At 37.2% G+C, this 25,568-nt stretch overlaps 4 protein-coding genes across 4 annotated transcripts; 1 reads left to right on the top strand and 3 right to left on the bottom strand.

Moving 5' to 3' along the window:
• Positions 1-7,642: 7,642 nt before the first annotated feature.
• LOC104438421 (class V chitinase CHIT5b) lies at positions 7,643-11,095 on the bottom strand. The gene is made up of 3 exons (XM_039310001.1): positions 11,045-11,095; positions 8,196-9,273; positions 7,643-8,097 (listed from the first exon to the last, which is right to left on the bottom strand). The coding sequence occupies exons 1-3, from the start codon at positions 11,093-11,095 to the stop codon at positions 8,069-8,071; spliced, it is 1,158 nt and encodes a 385-aa protein (XP_039165935.1). The 3' UTR covers positions 7,643-8,068.
• A 109-nt stretch (positions 11,096-11,204) lies between these two features.
• Positions 11,205-11,543, top strand: LOC120292107. The gene has a single exon (XM_039310002.1). It carries the CDS (start codon positions 11,205-11,207, stop codon positions 11,541-11,543), a length of 339 nt encoding a protein of 112 aa, XP_039165936.1.
• Positions 11,544-18,253: 6,710 nt separating this feature from the next.
• Positions 18,254-21,434, bottom strand: LOC120291107 (receptor-like protein EIX2). The gene is made up of 2 exons (XM_039308059.1): positions 18,612-21,434; positions 18,254-18,509 (listed from the first exon to the last, which is right to left on the bottom strand). Exon 1 carries the CDS (start codon positions 20,060-20,062, stop codon positions 18,665-18,667), a length of 1,398 nt encoding a protein of 465 aa, XP_039163993.1. The 5' UTR covers positions 20,063-21,434; the 3' UTR covers positions 18,254-18,509; positions 18,612-18,664.
• LOC104428669 (receptor-like protein EIX1) lies at positions 20,093-21,454 on the bottom strand. The gene has a single exon (XM_018866307.2). It carries the CDS (start codon positions 21,452-21,454, stop codon positions 20,093-20,095), a length of 1,362 nt encoding a protein of 453 aa, XP_018721852.2.
• Between the last annotated feature and the right edge of the window lie 4,114 nt (positions 21,455-25,568).

Raw genomic sequence — 25,568 nt, forward strand, 5'->3', positions numbered from 1 at the left:
GTGAACTAAATTCGAAGTCAAATTTACGCCAGACTAAAGAGAGCTAATTTAATAAAAGAAAAATCACTAAATGATGTTTAAAACGAAGACATGCGTCCAAAGACTTATGTACTCATCATCAACACGCACTACCTGACACAAAAAAGAATGCAATTTAGAAGCATACAGCCCAGATTCACCTTCAAAGCATATATAAGCATGTAACTCGCAAATGATTAACAAAAGACCATTGGATCGAGGTCGGTCCGTGACACGCCGAGAGAATACAACGACAGTCAACACGATATGTCCGTATTCGGAATCAGCCTGTACTTAACGTTGATAACTCCGATGTCTGAAGCAATTATGACAGACAACTTACTGTGAATTTGTTTGCCGCTCCCAAGTTTTTCTTTGAATAAATCGCGGCGTGACACTTGCGAATATATTTTATTTAAAATAATTTTGATTTTCAAAACAGTAACTATACATAATAAGCTTTCTTGATTATTTTTCTTTTTTGGAACGAAGAAAGGAGATGGAGAAGGATAAAAAAAAATGGAATTACGAGAATTCGAATGATTAAGGGGTTAATTTACGGCTTAAGTTCCTTTTCCTCAAATGATCAAATTATAGGCAACCGAATAATAGAGGACCAAGATCAAGTCATATTACTGTTTTAACCTTAGTTTTATCCAAGTGCCATCTATTTAACAAAAAATAAAAATAAAAAAGGCGTGCTGCAACCTAAATATCTCTCACTCTGACATACGCAAAAGTTCTCCATGACCTATGAGTATGTTTACTTTACACAAAATTAGTAATTTGAAAAACATCCCTAAGATGATCACTTGTATTTCACATAAAAGTGAATTAACCAAAAATATTTGTTGATCTATAATGGATACATTTAGGGATCGATTGTTGCTGTTAATGAAATTATTTTCCATCAACTAATTTTTCATAACAACACAAACAATCATTTTAAGAAAACATCTCCAAATTATTAATTTTCCGAGATAGATATGCACTCACTTCCCGCTATTCTACCGATATAGCTCTGGGCACCATGTCAACAATGAATACAAAAGTTTTGTCACGTAAGTATTACTAAATTAACATGTTTATGATGGTGATAATAACAAGTGGCAAAATGACTTGATTGCACCGACTTGATTGCACGGACTAAATGAGTTAGAAGACTTAATTACGGATATTAAAATGATTATAAAAACTTGATGGTACAGAGAAGTTCGAACATCCAATTTCAGTTTCACAGGAGTTATGGAACCAAAATGGTACATCACCTAAGTTTTCTTTGGTCAATTATATCATCCTTTCTCTTTGTCACGATCAATGGCGGATTTAATCTGATGTGTCCTCCAAAAGTTCACAAATTTTCGTGATAGGTTTCATTAATGAAAATCGTCCCCTCACGTTGTCTGACGTCTTCCCAACACTTTATTTTGGGTGTGTTTAATAACGTTTCTATTCCCCGGAACAGTTTTTGTTCAAAAATATATAATTTTTATTTTTGTTTCCGAGAATAATTTCTGAGCATTTTAAGGCGTTTAGTAATTATACAAATTTTTTATTCCCGAAATAAAAAGTGTTTGATACGAGCCCAAATATTTTTGTGACTTAAAATTTATTTTAAATTATTAATAATTTTATTACATTTTTTCTTTTTTTTTTCTTTTTTCTTTTTCTTTCTCCTTTCTCTAGCTAGTTGCTAGCCTTGGCCATGGCCAGCTGAGGTCGCCGGTCTTGAGGGAGCCTCGTCAGCCACTAGCAAGGTTCCCCTGAGCCTCACTGAGGCTGGTGACCAGCTACGAGGAAGAAGAGAGGAAGAGAAAAAGAAGAAAAGAAAAGTGTTTGTTGCTTGAGTTGCTCCCGAGAATAAAAACAACTTGTATTTGTTTCTTTTTTATATTCCAAACATGTTCCCGGTAACAAAAAAACTACCAGACGTGTTTCTATTATACATTTGTTCCCGAGAACAAAAAATCAGAAACTCTTGTTCCCGAAAGCGTTACAAAACGCACTCTTTAAGTAGTAATTGCCCAATCCGGACTTTTATGCCACAAAAATGTTGATTCATAACTTACAATTTATCAAATATTTATCACTTTCAAGACATGAGTTTACAAAGCCATAGAAGAGATAGCACCACTTACCTGGATTTGTCCCAAATCAAATAACAAGGCTCACTCGATCCGATGAACTTGCATTCCTATCATATAAGTGAGAAATAGCATCAAAAACCAAATAAAATGCTATCTCAACTATGGCTAAGCTAAATTAAGCTTAAACGCTTATAAAATAACTCTCACACCTTAACTAAATGAGCTAGTATTATCACCTAGAGGGGGTGAATAGGTGTAAAAACAGATTTTATCAATAGAAACAGTAAAAAAGTTTTCTTCAAACTGAATTCGACTTATACTAGACTTCTGATATAGATTCAAAATAGCAACACTTAGAAAATATCACAACAATTAAATTAAAGGAGTTAAGGGAAGAGAAAATTGAAAACAAGATTTATAATAGTTTGGCTTAGATCAAGCCCACGTCTACTCTCTCACACTAACAGCCTTCTGGTTGAATTTCACTATGAATCGAAAGAGAATTACAACAGTATGAGTCTAATTGCTCAGTGAAGAGTTTTTTTTTTTCTCTCACTAAGTCACTACTTGTGTTTCTCTCTCTCGAGTATGAATATGAGCATTAGCGATGAAGAACAAGTGATTTGAGAAGTTTCAGATTTTAGAATTCTAATTTTTACGCATACTTCAAATAACCTGAATGACCTCCTTAAATATTCTTTCATGCCTTTATGACCGTTGGCATTATCCAAATGAATTATTCCAATCATCTCGTTAGACATAATCAATTAAAGAGATCTTGTAGCCGTTTGAAGATTGAGGTGAAAATATAATGATCATGGTCGCCCATACAATCAGAATCTAAGTTTCCATAAATATATTCTTTCCAAAAAAAAACTTGTATTCGAAATTGATTTCACTAATCCGTGATTAATTTTATCAATATTTATAAAAGATAAGTGACATTCTCAACCAGAGAGCCAAATATATCTCGTTTGTACTAAATCCTTGTTGAAGGATCAATAATCCTGAGTCCGATTATATCTTCGTTCTTCACTTGGGTTTAGTCCGAATCTTCATCAGAGTGGGACAGACTTCTGATGTAAAATAGATTTTGATAAATTTCCACAAAAGTCTAGTATTCTTCAGAATAAGAATAAGAGAATGAAAGTTTTGTCAATCTTCAAAATCTAATAGGAGTTTTCTCAACATTAACAAATCGCATATCCAAAGTGATTATTCAACCTGTCCACAATGTGGAGCTTGAGCACGAAATTTGATCATGCCATAACTCTTTCCACCGAACCTCATTTCAAACGTTCTTACAGTTAATAAAAAGTTCTTTCAACACACTATAAGGACCCCAACTTGACCATTCCAAAATCGAGCTAAAAACTAACAAAATATGGCCTCAAATTGGCTAGGCGTGCACTATTCATAACATGTGTTCAAAATTTTATTTCGGGTAAATCATAAGCTCAAATCAAGAGCCGTAAAATTCTATGACTCCACAACACCCTAAACTACCATTTCTATATATATATACGTAGCTCAACGACTCAAAAATCAGACTATGCAACTCAAATTTCCTAGAATTTTTTAATGTTAGCCCAAAATCCAAAAACTACTTTGATTGAATGAACGACTGGTGCGAGTACTTACCGAGCATTGTGGATCAGAGTAATTCCGGCTTGGCGAGGCTCTGGTAGTGTAGACATGCAAACTCTTTTTCCTTTCTTCCTTCTCCTTCTTTCTTTCTTGCTTTTCCTTTCTCTTTTTTCTTTTATTTTCCCCCTACCCATGCGTGTGCTCTCGGCCTTATAGAAGGGCTTAAGCATATCACTGTTCTCTTTTTGCTTTTCTTTTGTTGACCTTTTCAACATTTCTCTCTTTTTCCTTTTCCTTTTCCTGCCTTTCCTTGCTTTTCCCGTTCATTGACGGAGCCCTTCTTTCTTTTAAGCAGCTCCCAATCGTCCATTTTGAGGCAGTGGTTTTTTTTTTTTTTTTAAACTCTTTGATTGGTCATCTCCCACAACTATTACATTTTGGGTAATTCTCCGCAAATTATGTCGATGACTTGGATTGATCGAGGTCCCTAATAGGTTATGTGTCCGGTTTTGCGAGTTGTGCAGTCGGTGAAAAGTGCAATTACAATTGGTAAGTTGCTTTATCGAGGATTGAAGCAAAGTTAATGGAGCAACTAAGGAAGTTATTTTGGCTTAGAGATGGGATTGTGACAAGAGAAGATTGGGGGTATTGCCACAATCAAAGTGCAATAAATTTGATTGTAATCAAATGTATCACGACCGGATGAAAAACATTGATGCCACACACCACTTTATTTGTCATATTATGTCACAAAAAACCACATCCATTGAAAAAATGAATATGTTAGATATTATGGGATACAAGAAAATGAATCATATCCTATTGAACAAGTGACGACATTGTTCAAATTACGCAAGCGTTTGTAGAGGGTGAAGAACCCCGAGGGGCTCAGGAGAGACAACAATTAATAGGGATGGAGTTAGACTTCTCGCCAAGGTGGAGATTTGTCGATTATAGCTCAAAGTCAATCCTGATTGATTTAAAATGCAAGCCATAGCTAAATTGTAAGGAAACCCGGCCATATAAGGAAAGTCCAAATTTGACCCTTGCCAATAGGATTGTGGGTGGTGCTAGAAAGGACGATTAATTTCTCATGAGACTTCTTTTCCTCATGGAAAATGAAGTCCATGTTGAGGGCTCATGGTATTTTTGCATATAAACATGTTGTCCTTAAGTTTGGTCTTGTGTGCACGGTGAGTTTGTTTATTATGTGTGAAAACTTGGGAGAGACACGTAGGGGCAATGTGAGTCGTCACCCATGATAGTTGAGAATGTGAGAATACTTCTTTTTTGTAATTGATTCTTATGGGTTCCAGTTTAATCTACAATTGAAAAACACTATAAGTGGATTGAGCGATTATAGTTCATGGTGCAAGAAAACAAATTTGATATAAAAATTAAACATGATAGCACTAGATTCCACAATTAATCTTGAAGAACTGAACGACTAGATGGATACAAAAATATCAAAAAATATTCGAGAGTTTAGCTAAATGATATGTTTAAGTTAACGGCTTGTGAATGTACCTAAGCCTCTAGCCAGTAGTAAGTGGCTTTTTGTGTCTGGCACCTTGCATTGGAGTAAAATTCATGATCTGAAAATGGACAAGCAAAAGGTTCAAATAGTGCAAATACAAAGGGATGATGTAGTGTTCTTCTTTCTTTTTTTCAATCAAGTCCTTGTACTTTTATTTTTCTTTTAGTCAAGTTCTTCTACTCGTATAAATCATTTAATCGATTTCCTCGGACACTACATTTGTCAAATCCCGCAAGCATGGCTGTCGGCAACACTTGAGGGTAACGGGAATAACATTTTGCTGTCATGAGCACTATCATGGAAAGGGAAAAGCTAAAAGAAAAATAATCTTCTTCTTCCACTCATAATCTCTCTCTCTCTCTCTCTCTCATGCACTTCTTTTTTGACCTAAAAATATTATCCATGTCACCCTTGGGCATCATCCAATGACCAGGCCTCAGTAAGGTCCCGACAACGATGTTGAGATTTCACGAGAGAGAGAGAGGTCATGTCTTTATGGTGGCGATGGTAGCGGCAACGGAGGTGGAGGTGAGCGATGGTTGCATAATTGGTAATATTAATGCAAAGCATATAGATAAGGGTTTATTTGTTTAATGGAAAACAAATAATTTGGAAAATATTTTCCTAAAATTAATTGCTTGAAATAATTAATCAATAGAATTTTTTTCATCATTTACAACATTTTATGTCCAAATATTTTCATGGACAATGAAAATACATTTCATTTTCTCATTTCATTTTTAGTAAAATGTTTATGAAATCAATTATTATTCGCAACCAGAGCCCAAACAAACAACAATTTGTCCATCTGCTTCGTGGGCTTATCTTTTGTAGCTATTGTAGGCCCGATCAACCAGCCCATAAAGTCCATGATCCCCTCAAAAGTGTTTGTCCATGTCCCCCTCAAGTCTTAAAGCCCCATGCAGTATAATAATTACTAGCAAGTTACACACGTGAATCATGAAATGCAATCTTCACATCTAACCAAGAAAATCATGATTGCGCCCTGCTGAGAAAGTCGTGCTTTCTCCACGGACGGATTCTTCAAGCCATTGGAATTTCGGTTAGGTCGACCCTTGACTTGTAGACCACCAATTTCCCACGAAAAGTGGAAGGATAATGAGGGCCTCTTTTTGCCTTTCCTAGCGCTTTAGCAGCTGGCAAGCCTCAAAGCCTTCTTCAGTTTTGTGCCAATTTTGCCTAGACCAGAGCCACTGGATGCCCCCTCTCCATCACCAATACATCTCCTATTCTGCCTCCTTCCCAAGGAATCAAAGGTGGGTATTAGAGCGGAGGATTTTCCGCCCTCGGCGATTCAAACTTCCTACTTCACTCATTTTCTACGCTTTTGTCCAGCTCGACCTGTCGAGTTACGAAGTTGTAATCACAGACGTGGACAAGAAATGGACGAAGAACTTCATCGCCACTCTTCACGCCAATAACCCCCCGGCAAAGGCCCACCTGTCGGTCGGTGGTATTGCTTCAAACTTGAGCATATTTGCCGCCTTAACCGTGAATTTCAAGAATTACAAGGGGCCTTCCCTAGGTCCGTCATTGGTGTGGCTCGGGACTACAATTTCGATGGCATCGATTCCGATTGGGAATTCCCCACCAGCCCACAAAACATGTCGAACCTATCCCACCTCTTGGAGGAGCTGCAAATCTCCCTAGAGAAGGAGCACATAGCTTCGGGCAGGCAAAAGCTCCTCCTGATGGCTGCCGTGCACTTCTCCGCGGAATTCTTCCTATCCAATGACCCGACAATGTCTTACCCAGGTGAAGCGGTGAGGGATTACTCGGACTTCTGAATGTAATATGCTTCGACTACCATGGGACCTGGGACAGGACGGCCATGGCCGAGCACGCGCTGCTCTACGACAAGGCAAGCAACGTAAGCACAAGCAATGGGATATCGACGTAGGATATCCACCGTGGTGTATGATCCTGAGACCATGTCCACCTATTTCTATGCTGGAACGAGCAGGATTGGACATGATGGCCCGACCTCAATAGAGAACAAGGTCAAGTTCGCTAAGGAGCAGGGTCTTGGAGGCTACCTTTTGTGGGCAGTTGGGTATGATGACCAAGATTGGACTCTTTCTCGGACAGATAATTAGTATAGTGCATTAAAATTCTTTGCGGAACCGAGATTAATGCTGCCAGAGGACTCAAATAAAGCAATCGGATAGCTTCTTTCTCATCATGGAGAGCATAGTTATGTGCCTTGCCATTTTATATTGTTGGGAAGTCGATTGACTTGTATCATGTTTCATATTTTGCAGCTTCAACTACAGGGGGAAGTGGCAATTGACAGACTACAATGTCTACGGGCGGGGTACATGGACGGCGATCGATATTGATAAGCTTCATCCTGAAGCCTGTACTCTCTTATTTACAGGATATGACTACGCAATACCGAGAAATGCCATGTATTAATCATTTTTGCTGGAAGTTGCTTACTGAACAACCGGATAAGCTGAAACGCGGAACTTTTAATTGACCATCATGAGCGTTACCATGCCATTTAACATACATGTTCTGTTGCTCGATCAATAGTTTTATTTTACAAAGATGTCTTAAGATCAGAATGATAGTCATCCTTACAAGTGCATTCACGTAGTCGTAATGACTATACAGAATAATCTTCATAAGATCAATTTATTATATCCTCTCTATCCATTCCGTTATTTCAATAGACATAATCAACATTACCTAAAACTTAAACTAATGATTCTAAATGCATTATGATAGGGAGGTTCTGTCCTATGTTGAGCTCCCACTAGACATTAGTCTGTCCCAAGCTCCAGTGAGGCCTCCGCACTGTCTTTCAATTTCCAATTCATTTTCTATAGATCCAAGCCCTAGAAGCTGCAAAATACAAATCGAATGAGCTTAGCATATTTTTGTAGAGCGTTTCCACTAATAAACTTTCAAATGTAGTCAACTCCTTGGAGAGAGTAAATTACCTTGGGTCGATATCTTCCATCCTTCGTCATAACTGAGAGCCCAAAAGAAGTACCCTCTTATCCCAAGGGCCTGAGCGAGCCGAACCTTAGTGGCCGTCGAGACAACACCGTCGTACCCCACCCACGACGTCCCTTGGAAAGAGTAGGTCGACACAGTGGTCGCATCATACTTCACGGTGGCATTGTTCTCCTTGTTGAACGTCTCCACTTGGGAATAGAGGAGCACGCCATCATCTCCCGGGCCGAGCCCGACAGCCAGCGCACCGATGCCATGAACGTTCGGATCCTTGAGCTTCCAAGTCCTTCCGTAAAGTGGCAAGCCCATGACCAACTTCTTTCTCTGCAACCCGGCCTTGATCCATGACCTGAGGCCATAGTTTGAGCTGATGTTGCTATTCGGGTCGAAGAATGCGGCTTGCGCCCCCGTGGCCGATGTGTCCCAGGAGCCGTGATAGTCGTAGCACATGGCGTTGATAAAGTCCAAGTTCTGATTGATCGAAGCCACGGGATACATGCGATACGTTCCCGAGAGGAAGAAGTCAACGGCGAAGTATACGGCCGCCGTGAGAAGCAGCGGAGGCCGAGCCGTGGCCTTGGCCTCCCTATTTATCGTGCTCCGCCACTCTTGGAACAACAAGCCCAAGTCCGCCATCTGTTTCGGGTTCTCGGGCATTTCCCAATCGAGATCGAGCCCATCAAAACCGTACTTCCTCGCGACCTCAATGGAGGAGTCTATGAAGAGCTTCCGCGTCGAAGCACTCGATGCAATGGTGGCAAACAGAGTAGGGCCATCACTCGCGCCGCCGATGGATATAAGGGTCTTCACGGGCGGGTTCTTCCGGCGGAGAGAGGCAGTGAAGTTCGAGAGCAGCGGGGCTGTCGAGTCTGAGATTTCGAACTTGTAAGTCGAATTGCTTGGGGAGAGGAAAGCGTAGAGGATGTGAGTGAAGAGCGATGTCTCTATGGACGACGGAGGGAAAGAACTCGCGACCCACGAAGGATAATAAGCGCCTTTTAACAGCTGCTGCCGGAGTCGAAGCCGCGACAGCGACTTCCACGGCTGCCGCTGAGAAAAGAACTATGAAGAGCAAATTCCAGAAGCTGAAATTTGCCATGCTTTGCAGGAAAAGGGTTCAAAATGTCTAAGGCATGTGTGCAATTAAAAGGGTTGGAGCCTTGCTTATATACAAATCAGATGTCTCTTAGGCATTATTCAGATCAGGTTATTGAAAAGAAAATTCTTGGGACCGCAGAAATGATTGATTTTGTCCACAAGTTGCGTGCTTTTGGAACCATATTCTAGAGAGGATAAGGAAATGGAGGACATGTTAGTGAGTGGTGGTTTTTGTTTTAGTTGAGAGTCGCCGGCCTTATTGGTAAAAGAGCATTAAATTATGAATTTGGGAATATATCTAGAGGGCTGCCTTTCTTGACCAGCTCCATTATTTGGGCCAAAGGGATCTGTCCATTCTGTCTGGAGCTGAGTTGATTGGCATCATGCTCATCCCACACAATTCACTTATCCAATGCGTAATTGAACTCAACGCTAATGTGATTTGAACTCAAACGGTAATGTGATGAATTACTATTTCATTTGTGTAATTGAGTCGAACTAAATGGAATTAGTGAATTAATTGAAGTACTTTCGAACAACATCAGGGGCCATTCGTGTTATAGCTGGGTTAATTTTGCGCATATAATTTCGAAGACTGCATCGTCAATGGAACATTCAAAAAGGCGAAGATTGACTTTGCCCAGTAGATAGGAAGAAGTCAATGATTTTGTAGCTTTCAACTTGAGAGTTAAATGCGCTCAAGCCTCAAGGTCAAACCAGAACACGTAGAAAGTTGGCCACTCAATTGATGTTGCTAAGTACCTAATTGCATATTTGATTTGGCTTGCAATCTGGAAAGCGGTGCATGCCGTAATCGATGCTCAAAGGATCAAAACCGCAAGTGGCTCGACTTCATGAGTTGTTTACGTCACGTTACTATGTAGGTTCATGCAATTGGTATATTTTGACAATTTTATATTAATTATCATATGACTCGCCTAGGTAAATATCTCCTTAATTTAAAATTAAAGTAAAACTTTAAAATAAATATGTTATTAAGTTAAAAATACGAACAAATAAATAATATAAATATTGTCAAGCTCATAGCATGGTGATACTTTTAACAATTTTTTAGAATGTGAATAAATATAAGATATCATAATTGATAGTTTTTACCAAAATTCTAACAATTGTATGCTTCTAATATATAATTTGAAACTTTATGGAATTATTTTCCTCACAAGGACTCACCCACCTTCTCGTGTTCCCCGCCTGTGCTCATGAGTGAGAAAGAGAGAGAGGTTTAAGACTGAATTAACAAAAAAAAAAAAAGATTTATAATTGAATATTTAAGACTTTTTGGTAATTCTCCTCAAGTTTAGGGATGATATTAAATAAATTAAAAATCCATGGACTACATTGCACATTGGGTTAAAATTCAATGATCATATTGAACAAATCAAAAGTTCAAGAATCAAATTGCATATCGAGTTAAAGTTTATAAACTGTTTGTGTTATTATCTTTTTTGTTTTCAACGCCACTAAAGGCTATGATAGCATTCTTTTGGAGTGACAACTTGGAAGATATCAAATGCTGAAGTAATATCCTACATCCCTCGACAGCATGAACATATCTCTATACCTTAAGTTTAAGTTTTTAGGTTGGAATTTTTAACATGATATTAAGGATTTCATTTCTTAATTTTTAATCTCAGGTCATTATCTTGAAAAAAGAGACCAAAAAAAGTAACAATAATAATTGGTCCCACGACCCGAGTATCTGATAGCGGCTTACTGATTCAGCGATCCAACGTAGCACGCCCTTTTGCTCCTTTGTTTTGGCCATGCATGCCTCAAGTTATAAATAGACGGCCTCATAAATCGCTTCCTGAAATCTCTCCAAAAGAAAAATGGGCAAAAATTTTCAAGTTTCGATCTTTATGCTTTTGTTCGTCATGACGGCATTGGCGACTGGCTTCATTCAGGAAGCGAGCGCTGTGGGAGAATGCGGGAGGATCCCGATCAGGTCAGCGTTCGCCAAGCTGAGTCCATGCCTGGGGGCAGCTAAAGACCCCCAGGCTAAGGTTCCACCCGCCTGCTGCGCCAGAGTCGGCGAGCTCGTTGGTGCCGGTGATCGATGCCTGTGCGCTGTCCTTCTCTCCCCTGCAGCGAAGGAGGTCCGGATCATCCCTGCCGCGGCTATCTCGATTCCCAAGAGATGCCACATGAGGAAATCTAGAAGCGAATGCCGTCGTGAGTACAATCTTTCCACTTCGCCGTCCCCGAGGCCCTAAAGCAAAGGAGCAGGAGGAGGATGGCGACACGAGGATGGCGAAGCAATGCCCGGAAATGTCTGCCCATCAATAGGAGACCGTTCTTCCTTGTCTTTTTGAATTAATTTGCACTTCCGGTCCTGTTGTGATATCTGGTGATTCTATCTTTCGTCTGATTTTACATTTCATCCAATTATTCCCCTTTGTCGAAAAAGTATCATGTCTCCAACTGCCTCACATCTATTCTTGTGAAAAGAAGGACAAGCGATCGAATAAAAATAAATGGGATTAAAAATCAAACAATTGCATGGCAGCCAATTAAGTCTTAAACTTTTCAATTTGCTGAATGTAGTCTTAAACCTTTTGATGATTTTTAAATTTAATTTATCAGGTCAATTTAAATCGAAAATTGTTGACATGACAATCGAGTCGGTATCAAATACCCTATGTAGAACAACCGGCAATTGACGTGGATGATCTTAAATGACACAATTTCATTTTGCAATTTTTCTTTTTATGGATTCTTTGATTCTTTTTGTTTTGATGGACTATTCATCTTTTTTGTTCTTCGGTCATCAAAGCCTTGGCGATGGTTTGCGAAGGTCATTGGGCACAAGCGAGGCCAACCCTGGCATTGGCCACCCCTGGCAAGGGCATCACGACCTCGCCAAATCTAGCAAGGATTACCTTACCTTATGGTCGGCAGCTTTGCCCAGATCTGGCAAGGGCTATGACCCTCACTTGTGATCGGTAGAGGATAAAGATGAACAATAGAATAGGAACAATAAAAAGCTAAAAATATTGAAAAGAAAAGAAAAGAAAATTCAGATATCCTTGGTTCAATGTAAAGCGATGTTGTTTCATATAAAATTGTCCATGTCAACTATCGGCCGGGTTTTAATAAAACCGTTATGTCGCGATTTCTAACCTAAGGTTTAGGACTACATTAATTAAAATTGGCAAGTTTAGGAATGGATTTATTGTCGTATAATGAACTTATGACTTTTTAGATAATTTTGGTGTTGATTAAGTGGTGTACTAGACATGAACTTATCATGTCAATAAAATTATTGATTACGTGGATGGCGATAATATCTTTTAATATTGCAAATGGAGATAATGATCTCGCCTAATAATTGCAGGTGGTATGACGTAGTAGGTGATTGTGCGCCCGTACGTGACCGCAGCACCTTATCATACCATAAAGATTCAACGCTTTCTAGGACCCAAAGTCACTTTTGATCACGTGACCACATTCGTTGAACTAAAGTTAATATCGCCTAAATGGAATTTGGATAAAAGGATTTTAATGTGCTAATTATACTAAAATTGATTGACGTAATTGATATATTAAGTGATGTAATATTATATTTATCCATTGTGTCCCACTTATTTAAATGCATACTTACAATTTGCTATGTCATTTGGTATATCAATTTTGCATATCACATTTTCATATAGTTTAGTCGTACAAATATCAATTCGATACACCTATGATGATATATTTAATCAATGTGAAAGGAATTAATTAGGGGACAACATAGGTCACTAATCAACATATGTTTCGGTATATGAGGGCCACAAGTTGGCAAAGTGCGTGTCAAACACTCCTAAGTGTAATTCAATCACACACAACCTCATCGTAAAGTAAGTGGCTTTTGTATTTTCTATTATTGAGTATGATAGCGTACCTTGTTGTCCATGCCTTTAATGAAAAATTACTAAAAAAGGTCTAAATATGTTGTACTAGTACTAATTTAGTCGTAAATCTTTTAATTGGATCAATTTAATCATAAATATTTTCATATTTGTACTAATTTAATCCATTTGGCCAATTTAGTTAAAAAATTACTGATGTGGATGCTAGTCAGCAAACATGGTACATGGACATTTTTAATGATATTTTAACAATTTTCTTGCATTTATTGAAATTTCAAACTATTTATTGGATTTTGTTTCCTTTTTTTTTTTTTCTCTCTCATTCCCCCTTTCTCTTCCTTTTTCTTTTTCTGGTGGCCATCATTGGCCATCAGCCATAGCCATGGCCGGCGAGGTCACACTTGCCGGCCATAGGCAAGGATTGGCCTCACCAAGTCAAGGCCAAGCATCGGCCGTCTAGGCGTGACTAGGCAAGGGGACTAGGCAAGGCCCCCCTTGCCAAATCTGGCAAGGTTGATCCTTGCCTAGGTTGGAGCTACCTTGTCATGCCTTGCCAGTCCTTGCCTAGGCAAGGGCGAGATCTGATGAGCCCTGATAAGCCTCGCCTTGGCCTTGGTGAGGTAAGTCTCACGTCGAGAAGGTTGACCCTTGCCCAGGCATAATATCGATTTTCCTTCCTATTATCGTTGTTTTATTGCTAGAGATTGATTATATATTGATTTTCTATATAGACATGTCTTCATCCGCATTAATTATTTATTGATGTTATATATTAATATGTCTTCATTGACATGGCAATCTTAGATAGCTAGAAAAAGTTAAACTAAACAGGGTGTAGCTTACATTTCTACTTGAGTGATAAGTTAAAAGGGAAAAAGTAATTTACAACACTTTATACAATCATCTAGCCATCTAGAAAAGAATAATTTAGTCAAAATAATAGAGGGGCAAGTTTATTGAAAGCACCAAAACTTGTCACAAAAGTATAATAAAGTTTTAAAACTTTCAAAAAGTACAATCCACTCTTAAAATTTATCAAATTAGTCTAATTAAATCATTTCGCTAATTGCACATTTTAAAAATTTTAGAACTTGATTATATTTTTTTAATATATTTTAGAAATTTTCATGCACTAATCGTGATTATTAATCAATATGAAGTGAGAATAAAAACGAAATTTGCGATAGTAGCATATTGAACTTAGTATTTAAGTAAGTAAAGCTAAATTTGCTGCGAAGAAAATTTGACTCTAGACATTAGATAAAAGCGAAGACATATAACAGGGAAAATTTCTTCTGACCCTTACCTGTACCAAGAAGCTATGTTCTAGGAGCAATTACACGACTCTCTGTTGGTCATCAGGATATGTCGAATGTATTAGCTTATGCTAAATTAAAGAGCCTGGTACATTCTATGAAGATCTCGGGTGGAGCGATGCATACTCTAAATGTCGAAGGATTGGGATGAGTCGGTTCACAGCTAGATCTCCACTTGGCCAATTTGGGCAATCCTACAGATGTCAAGGGGATAACCATCGATCCATCTATTCATGGAGTGACCTCTTGCCATCCCCCACCCCATCTTTTTCACACACCCCTCCGCCAAAAATGGGGGACAGGTGGTTTCAGATCGATCCGCGTATCCCTTTTCCGCTGTAAATGCCAACATTTCGGGTCTTTATATCGTTTCCTATGGCTAATCAAGGCTTTAATTTAATGATATGGTTGCGCTTTATAGAGTAGCCCTTTCTTGACCGTGATATCAGCATTAACCTTATCGCAGATTGCATGCGTTCCTAACATGCGTCTCATACGAGAACATGCGAGTAGTGTACCCTCGACATCTAAACTCTCCTCCCAGATTCGTTCGATGGTATTTGCAATTGAAATTTCGTGCGCCAAATTGCTGGAGAGCTCTCGATGTGAGCAGGCTCGGTTCGAGGTCGATTGTTGAATTATAATATGAGATGGCCACTTGATGGGAAAAGAGCTGATAAGAGCCTCTAACAATTATCCGGCAACTGTGGAATCATTGGTGTTGCTATATATTGTATTAGCAATTGGTATATGCTTCGCTTTTGGCTTTAGTTATTTATGTGATCTCTTTCTATAGCGGGAGAAAATTGTTCATAAAATCTTAAGTCTATTACACTTTACCTAATTCAATTTTAAATCTTTTAATTTTATCAGTTAAGTTGTATAATTTTTCTGATAATTTGATTATTGAGTCTATTTGGCCAATTTTCGTATGTGGCACCGCTAGCATGAAAGTGGACAACTTTCACAATTTTTTATTTTTCTTTTTCTTTTCATTTTTTCATTTGCTACTTGTGCAACTTTTTGACAATTTGCTAGTTGAATCTATTTTGGCATCGTGGTTGCCCACCTAGATTTGGCGAGGGCCTTCGCACCCTCACCCGCAGTTGACAAGGTGATGGCCTTGAGTGAAGCCTTCATAGTGGGCGAGGGTTGCTGGTGACCCTCGAAGATATAGGGAAAAAAAGCAAAGAAAAATAAAAAATAAAAAGTAATTATTTTTTAAAATATTACAAAAATTGTCTATGTTGGCATCACGCTGGATGACTAGTATCTATGTCAAAGAATAACCCGGTTGGCCAAATGAACTTAATTGTTAATCAAAAGTTTAAATTCAACTAGCAAAATTGTCTAGACCGAAATAATATTAGCAAAATCAAAATGTTTAATTGTTTGGTCCATGAAAATCCTTTAAGTCTTGATGGTAAAAAATGTCGTCTTGTTATTATCGATGATTTTTCTATATACACAGTTTTCTTTCTTGCTGATAAAGCTGAAGCTTTTCATGAATTTGCCCATTAACAAAAAGGTTCAAAAAGAGAAAAATAATCAAAAAGAGAAAAATATCTCATTTAAATTCTATTCGAAGTACCGACCAAAAAAAAAATTCTATTCGAAGTGACCAAGGCAGTCAATTTGAAAACCAACTTTTGTAGCACAATTGCAAAGATCATGGTCTTGATCACAAATTTTGGCCCCCAAAAGTCCTCAACAAAATAGAGTAACAGAAAGGAAAAACCACACTCTTTAAGAAATTGCGTGAACAGTACTTTGTGAAATTCTTTGCCAAATTGTTTGGAACCAAATCTGTAAAAAACCGCTGGTTATATTTTTGATCGTGTTTTTATAGACCTGTTTTGGAGAGAACCCCTATGAACTCTTTAAAGAAAAGAAATCTAATTTTGCTTATTTTCATGCTTTTACTTGTACCAGCTTTATTCTTAACAATGGGGAAAAGAACTTTATTAGTTTGATGCTGAGAGTGATGAAGATATGTTTCTTGGTGAATCTTTGCATAATAATGAACTTCGGTTATTGAGGAATATACTAATGTTATATTTGATGAATCTATTTCTATTTAACAAAAGCATTGATGATGATATAGATCTTTTGGAGCATGCCTTTATGGATTTCCCCATCTACATCAAGAGATTTGCCTAAAGATCAAAGGTACGTGAAATATCATCCAAAAGATCTTTTATCGGAGATCCATCAAATGGAATAATTACTAAGTGTTTGTCCATACATTGTTTTTATTTCAGAAATAGAACTTAAAAATGTTCGTGACACCCTAGATGATGATGATGAGTGGATTATAGCTATGCAAAAATGGCTGCTTCAATTGGAGAGAATAAGGTATGAAAATTGGTTCATAGACCTATGAATTGTATGGTTAGATCTAAACGGTCTTTAGGAAAAAACTGGATGATCATGGTGATGTGATTAGAAACAAGGCTAGGCCAATTACTAAGGGATACTTTCAAGAGGATGGAATTGATTTTGATGAGAGAATTAACGCTATTCCCTTGTTGCTTGGTTTTGATTGTTCTAAAAATATTAAACTTCACCAAATAGATGACAAAAGTATATTTCTAAATGGTTATATTCAAAAAGAGATTTATGTTGAACAACTTCCCAAGGTTGAGAATCCAAAATTTCCTAGTCATGTTCAACCTTGAAAATGTACTTTCATGATTTGAAACAAGTATCGTGAGTTTGGTATGACCATCTCATCTCTTTTCTCATTTAAAATGTTTCAACTAAAGGTTAATACTACTCTTTGTCAAATGCAAAGATATGGATAAGTTGGTTATGCATATATATGGAGAAAGACATAATTTTTTGTTTTCCGACGAGTTAATGTGTGAAGAATTTGCCAAAATTATGAAAGGTGAATTTGAAATGAATGGCCTCGCTCAATCTCAGCATGCGTTGACTTCGCCGAGAGAGCGAGACAGAACGAGCCATGGACAGATGGGTTATTGTGTTAAATAAATGGGCTTTCTTTGTTTTTCACTTGGATGGGCTCTTTTTGTTGAAAATTCCAAGTCAGAGTTCAAATGGGCTGTGAACTCATTTGAGTTTTTCTTTCGGACCAAACAGACTGAGTCTCTATTTGGGCCTGAGTAGTATGGGCCGCCTGAGCTAAATAGCTGGGAATCGCATGAATGGACCGAAATGCAAATTCACATTATTGACAAAAATTCAAGTGTCAATAGTCACCCATCAAGCTTCCTTTCAAAGACAAAATATACCAAGATTTTGTTGACAAATGCAAAGGGCGAAGTAAAAAAATTTGAAATATTGTTTGTCAAAAAGAAACCTGCATTTTTTTTTTTTATCCCCAAGACTTTTTTCTTTGGTTCTACATTCCTATCCCAAAATAATAAATTGAGTTCGTATAAGCATTTCGGACGCCGCTATTAAAATAGCCTTTCTGGCTATATTTTCTGCTACTCCACCCATTTCATAAAGTATTCGACCTGGTTTAACGACAGCTAATGATATTTTCACTTCCGTCCCCTGTATCATTTGACACACTAGCAAACACCTTGCTAATGGTTTAACTTTTCTTCCTTTTGTCTTTTTTTTTTTGGATTTTTTCAATGCTTATGTGTCGACAAAAATTTAAGGGTCAACAAAGTTACCAACTAAAATTTTTGTTGTTAAACACGTTTTGATAGTTATCAACGGTTTTCACATGCTAGTAGCACCAAGCGGTGTTTCAAATATGGAATAGTAGGCTTGTCTAATTTCACATAATCTGCTCATTTCACATTAAACATATACATATTATTTTATAGGACAAAAGCAAGAGAATTTTTTTTTTTTAATCACCAAACGGAAAGAAAGAGAGAAATGTTGGACAATAATGAGCACAACTTCTTTATTACTTGACGCTTCAATAGCAATCTTCCATCATAAAGAAAGGAACTATCAGTTTCATAGCAATTGTAGTGGCACATGTCTCCAGAATTGGATTAATCAACCTGTACTTTCATAAAGGTGTCACCTGCGGCTCACAAATGTGAGGACAAAATATAGAAATAATTAACAACATGTATAAAAAAAAAATGAGTATAAGGAAAAGAAAATATAGATCATGAGAGATAACCTCTTAATTGCATAGTTGAAATTGAAAGACTCTCTTGAACCAAAGCATAGTAATCATCCTCGAGAGCAAATTTTTTGAATAATCATATCCACTCTCTGAAAATAGGAGGTCCTCCAAGTTTGATTGATATGTAATATACCACAGAATCCCATTAATGCCATCGCAAAACCCCATCCCAATCCTGAGTAAAACCAATTAAGAACGAAGTTACCTTCGTTAGATTCATCTTCACTTGTATTGTGACCATATGGTCTATCCATATTATTATCCTCATCACCTGGACAAACTTTCAAAAGAGGAGCTCCGCAAAGTCCATTGTTGCCACGATAAATAGATTGACCCTCCAGAGTGCGTAGTTGATTGCTCGATGGAATGGGACCAGACAAATTGTTATATGAAAGATTCAAACGGCTTAAAAAGTCTAAATTGGATATGCTAGGAGGGATTTCACCCAATAGCTTGTTATTGGATAAATCCAATGATTCTAAATCTCTCAATTTGCCAATATCTGAAGGGATTTTTCCAATCGGCTTATTTTGAGAGAGATTCAAATTCTGAAGTCGAGCAAGCCTAGTCAATCCTTCTGGTATTTGTCCGTCTAATGCATTGCTTGAAAGATCAATGGAAAATAAATATAGGAGTGTCTTGGTGAATTCTAGGCTTCTTCCTTTTATATTAACCATAATAGAAACCCCCAACACAAATCCCCCATATGGATAAAAGGTGGAATTAGCCCACATCTGCAAGAAGTTGTTGAAACAACGAGGAATGCCTCCAGAAAGGTTGTTATGTGCTAGGCTTAATTGCTGGAGGATAGGAAGATGGCATAGCTCCAAAGGAATGTCTCCAGTGAAGTAATTTTTCTCAAGATCGATTATCCTAAATGATTGAGAGTGTTGTCCAAACTGAGGTATTCTACCAGTGAATTGATTATCACTAAGATCGAGGACTTCTAAATTTAGCTTCAGTAAACATTTTGGAATCACTCCATTCAAGCCATTTCCATGGAGGCTTAGAAGTTCTAATCCCTCTAGATAGCATAGAGAGTTTGGAATTTGACCATTTAACCGGTTGTCTCCCAATAAAATCCAATGCAAATCTACTTGCGACTTCCTCCAACATTGTGGAAGTTTCCCAGATAGTTGGTTCTTAGAGAGATCAAGAAAAGACAAAAAATCTGACATGCATAATGAATTTGGAAAGCCACCGCTAAGGTTATTTCTAGAAAGTGACATTAGTGTTAATAGTGGCATCTTTTTCCCTATAATTTGGGAAATTTTTCCTCTGAGCATATTGCTTGAGAGATACAACTCTTCAATGTCAGATAAAACGTTAGATAACCAATAGGGAACTTCATCCGAGATGCTAGCATTTGACATGTCTAATGCTGAAAGGGTCCTTTGTGTTCGAAGCCAGTTTGGGAATTTCGGTCCCACTTTGCAACTTGACATAACAATTTCTTAAATTTGGAAAGGAGGAACCTAAGATGCACTAACATTTATAACAAGCTCATTCCCCCAAAAGTACAACGAGGTCAAGCTGGTGAGACTAGAAAAGTGAAGCTCGTTGACAACTCCATCTAATTGATTATCACCAATGTCCATTACCTCTAGATTGGATAGTTGCCCAATACTTTTTAGAATATTTCCGCTCAATTTGTTAGAAGAGAGCTGCAACTCTCTTAGAGATAATAGTTGGCCCACATTAGTGGGAATTGGACTTGAAATTGAGTTCCATGAAAGATCAAGGATTTCAAGATATTTGAGATTCCCAAATTGATTGGGCAAGTGACCATTGAAATTGTTGTTGGAAACATCAATAGTCTTCAAGTTGCTTTGTCCACAAATCAAAGCATCACCTTTGATGTCAAAAATCCTCCCACTAAATTTGTTATAACCCAAGCGCAGTACTTGTAGATTGCAGAAAATGCTCAAATTTTTCAAAAGTTCACCTTCTAGCTTATTTCCAGAGACATCAAAGAATCTAAGCCACGGACTATTTTCAAGGATGACAGCAGGGAATATACCTTGGAGATCATTATTACTTAAATCAAGATGCTCGAGTTTGCTGAAGTTTTGAAACCAAAGAGGAATAGATGAATTCAAGGAGTTGTAACTTAGATCAAGGAATCTAAGAGAAGTGAAATTGACATGCTGGGAGGCTGGAACATCTTCCAAACCACATCCACTCAATCTTAAAAACTCCAAGGAGGAAAGCATGTTGATAGGACTTAACCATTCTTTGGTATCTAGACCATATGTATTAGAGAGATCCAAGTACTTTAAGTTAGAAAATGTGGATAGCCATTGAGGATTCTCTATTTTTTGCACCAACCACCCACTACTAAGATCCAAGTACCGTAAATTGGAAAGATTACTCAGCCGATGAGGAATATCTCCATAGAAACCTCCATTTGAGAGGTTGAGATACTCTAGCTTTTTAAGAGAAGCTAAAGATTCTGGAATTTGTTGGGTTGAAAAATTGTTGAAGCTGAGGTCTAGATACTTCAAATGTTTCAGTTTGTTTGGAGCAATATGTATCTTACCTCCCAAAATGCACTTCTCTAAGTCATCACAAGGATTATGGAGATCGAGCTTCGAGACGTGACCAGTCTTCTCATTGCATGTAACTCCTTGCCACTTGCAACAATCCTCACCAATCCATGACCATAGACGTCTGGAAGGATCGGTGAGCTCCTGCTTGAACTTGATAAGAGCTTTCCTCTCAGCATCAATACAACTTACATTTGTTGAGACCTTGGAGTGACTAAACTCCGAGGCCTGAATGACAAAGAGTGCACACAAAAGTATGGGCACAAAGCTAATGTAGAAGTAGGTAGCCATTGTTTTTAAAAATCAACCTGAGAACTTCTGTTTATATAACGGCAGAAAAGTACACATTCCTTAAGGAAGATAAAATTTTCGATGTTTTAGTTATACGAACTTTGACCTTGATTCACAAAAAAGAAAAAGAACAAAAAAAGAGGACATTGATGTATCGTTAAATTTCTTTTCTCTGATCACTGGTCACCTAAAGCCACTCAATATCAAGTCATGCCTTGCATGACCCGTTATCAAATGGTCAAGACGTCAAATGCAACCAATAATAACTGAGTCCATCGCGTCAGGAGCACAAAGGCAGTGTAAATGCAAATTCATTTCCATGGTTTGACAGCGAGATGGATCTCGGGGGGGCTTGATTGATTTTCACCGGAAAAAGGATATTAATCATTCCTCACTTATCTTAATGGCTGAGAATGGGTTTAAGGCTTTGTTCATTTTACGAAAAACATAACATCTCTAAAATTTGTTTTCTAGAAAGCTATTTTCTGGGAAAATAACCATATTTTTCAATGTTCCAGTTAAAATTTAAAAATGGATTAGAAAATATTTTTTACCATTTGGTAAGGAAAATCTTTTTTTGCATACACTTTTTCAATAAATTTTTATAATTTTAAAATCAATTTTTCATTTTTTAATTTTTCTTTTTTTTCTTTATTTCTTTTTCTTCATTGGTCTTGGCCGATCACCGACTAAGGTGACAACCGGCAATTGGCCATTGGCGAGCTCCGGCCTCACCCCAAGCCGGGCAAGGCCGCCTAGCTTGGGCCTCGCCAAATTCGAGGAGCTAAGGGGGCCTTGAGCCTTGGTCCGGAGGTCGACGAGGCTCTAGCGACCTCGGGCGAGGCCCAAGCCTCACCTAGCTCCCCGGATTTGGTGAGGCCCGAGCTTGTTGACCTCGGGTGACCTCAACTTCGCCAAATCAAGCGAGGCTTGACCTCATAGAAATCCGGCGAGCTTGAACCTCTTTGACCTATGGCGAGGCTCGAGCTGGCTTGTGGCTAGTTGTTGGCCATTGCCATGGTCGGCGACCATCCAAGGAAGAAGAAAAAAAATTAAAAACTTGATTTTTCAAAAAAGAAAAAAAAAATACAACATAAAAATAAAAGAAAATATGTTTGGTGAAAGAAAGTGAGGTGGAAGAAGTAATGAAAAATAAGTGAAAACTTTTGCCCCACTTTTGAAGGTTTCATAACAAAAATGTTTCTTTGACTGATTCATTTTCCAACAAACGCTAGAAAATTTGGAAAACGTTTTTGTGAATTTTTTTTTTTTCATCATGAAACGAGCGGGATTCTTGTTTTTCTTTCTCACTCTTATATGCTTTTTCTACGAACCTTCCTTAACAGCTCCAAGTAACAACTTCCAAAAAGTTGTGTTGTTGTCGTCGTCGTCATCGTCGTTTTTTTCTTTCTTTTTTTTCTTTTTTTCGTGTGTGTATATTTTGCGGTTGACTTGTCATTGTCACCCTTTCGCAGGATATCTAGAGTCACTGAACATTCAAAGGAAGCCATGAAAATCATAGTCTGCAAGTATGTTATTTTCCTACCATCTTCATATATACCATATCATATTTCACATAATTTTATTGCGAATAAATTGCTTACGAAGTTGCTTTTATGATACTAGGGCTGTTAACGTTTTTTTTTTCTTTCTTTCTTCTAGAGATGAGCAATGAATTGAAAGTGATTAAAGTTGATTTTAGGAAACTCTGAAAAAAAAATTACCAAAATACTTGATTTACCAAAGCCTCTACATGACTAACATCTCGAAGATGGCAAGTGTCATGCTTTTCCAACAAATCGAATGTCCTAATTACGATTATGCAATTATCCACCGCTGGGTTATCTAGCTCACGGAAAAAAGAAAAGAAAAGAAAAGAAAAGAAAAGAAATCAGAAGCTAAAGAAGCGGCTAAACTTGGTGTCGAGTAACTGAAATGGCAGGACGGTGTCGGCGTTAATGCTGTCAATTATAGCGAAATGCAACTGTACCGAGATAACTTTCATCGTCTTACTGCTGAATGAAACTTCAAGATATGTATGATGAACTTCGGAGAAGCCAGGCCATCAAAATCAGTTCGTCGGAGGATAAGAACGTGGAAGATTAAACATGTTACATTAGCTATCTTGTTTTCTGAAAGGGGTCATGAGATGCAAATACGCACTTTTTGTTGGAAAAATATTAGAATACATAAAAATAATATAACTATTGGAAATACATTGCAAAAGATTAAAAAATAATAATAAATGTTTGAGGCATGTAAACATTGTCCTTAAGGATAATTCCGCCATTTGGAGTACGGAATTTAGTGAGTAAGGTTTCAGTGGCTATCCTCCCAAGATATAATAAATTTCTTCTATACAACAGACTTTCTCCTATACTCCGTACTAAATATTAAAAGGAAACAAAAGAACGTTATGTGTATAAAAAAAAAAAAAACATAAAGAGAAACAAGAATATTGTTGTTTTGGTATATTGATATTTAAGAAGATAGGAAAAGAGAAGTAATGATATTCTGGTTTTGGTATGTTGATATTACTTTTCAATTACGCTCAAAGTAATTATTTATCTGTAAAAGAAAGAGAGAGCCATTTAGAAACCGTTATAAATTCGTTGATAATTAATACATGACCGTTACAAATAATGGGGGTTTATAAATAAATCAAATGTTACAAACATAGGGCCATTATAAAATGTTACAAAACCATTATTTATTAATGATGGATAAAAACGGTTACAAATTGATGATGATAGAAAACGGTTTCAAAAATAACAGCATTTGAAATTTCAAAAACTATTGAAATATCCAACACTTTTAGCAACTCTGGGTGGTGTCGGGAATGAGTGGATGATGTTTATGATATGTAAGAAAAACACAACATTATGTAATGCGCATACGATATGTATTTTATTATGATCAAAATGTTCTATTTGCAATTATGATGTTCTTATTCGGACTTTAGGGAAATTTCAAATCAGAAACTGTTCATTTATGTAACTAAAAAGAAAGGGAAGAGAATCATCTAACCAACGTAGTTCGTTAAGTCCGGCTTTTATCTTATCCTTGAAGTATAATAGAAAAAGACTACAATCGGTCGGAAAGAACCGAAGAAATTTCTATCCTCCCGCCTTGTTTGGAATTACTTTCAACTCTAAAGTCTGAAATGTCGGACAAATGCCAGTTTCAGTTCAGCAAGTAAAAAAATGATTAATAAATATAATAGAATAAAAGATTATGTACTCTTGATCATTGACGTAAGGAAGACAAGTCAAGAAATAAATTGAAATTATTACTGGACATCAAATGTTAAATCTATATGAATTTGAAATGTGAAGACTATATAGATCGCATGTAAATTATCTTGAGATTTTCAATTCAAAAGGTTTTTCTGTAATGTAGAAATATTTATTAAAATACATATAGAAAGCATTAGTCTTCATGAGATTCTTGTGCAAAAGTATATTGTTGAAAATCCCCATTGAATTTGCCTCATAAATAACAGATATAAGTTTAGCCATGAGCCATTCAAATATATCAACTAAAAGGGTAATTGACTGTCATTGACCATGTAACGAAGAGAATAGCTAAGAAAATTTACGCTATACAAGTAGCAGCGGTATTACACTGATAGCGGCTATAAATGGGAAATTCCTCAATTTTTTTTTAAAAAAAAGGACAATTTTCTATTTTTTAGACATCCACTATTTAAGTGTTTAGTATTTTAGGTTCAAGTAAGTGGGGTGGGAAACTCTCCTTGTTCCGTGTTATGAAAGCTAGGATTGGATGAGGAGGTCCAAGTGGAACATATATTGGCCATGGCAAGAGTTGGTCTGGGATATATGCCAGTCGATGCGATGCGATGAGTGCCATTTCCATGAACGACGACCAATATGGTCTTTGTTTTGTAAGAAAAAGAGTACCCTACAATCTTTTGCTATTTTGTCTAAATAGGTCTTCTTTCTCCATCTATCAACCTAAGTCGAGGTACATGCAAATTGTTCAAAACTAGCCAAATTTGGGAAGACTACTTTTCAGGTACATTAAATAAGGTTGACATGAAGACAAGGTACATCAGATAAAGTTGGTTGAATGGAAAAGGGCAACCACCAATTTT

This window comes from Eucalyptus grandis, chromosome 3 (genome assembly GCF_016545825.1).
Source record: "Eucalyptus grandis isolate ANBG69807.140 chromosome 3, ASM1654582v1, whole genome shotgun sequence".
Taxonomy (NCBI): Eukaryota; Viridiplantae; Streptophyta; class Magnoliopsida; order Myrtales; family Myrtaceae; genus Eucalyptus; species Eucalyptus grandis.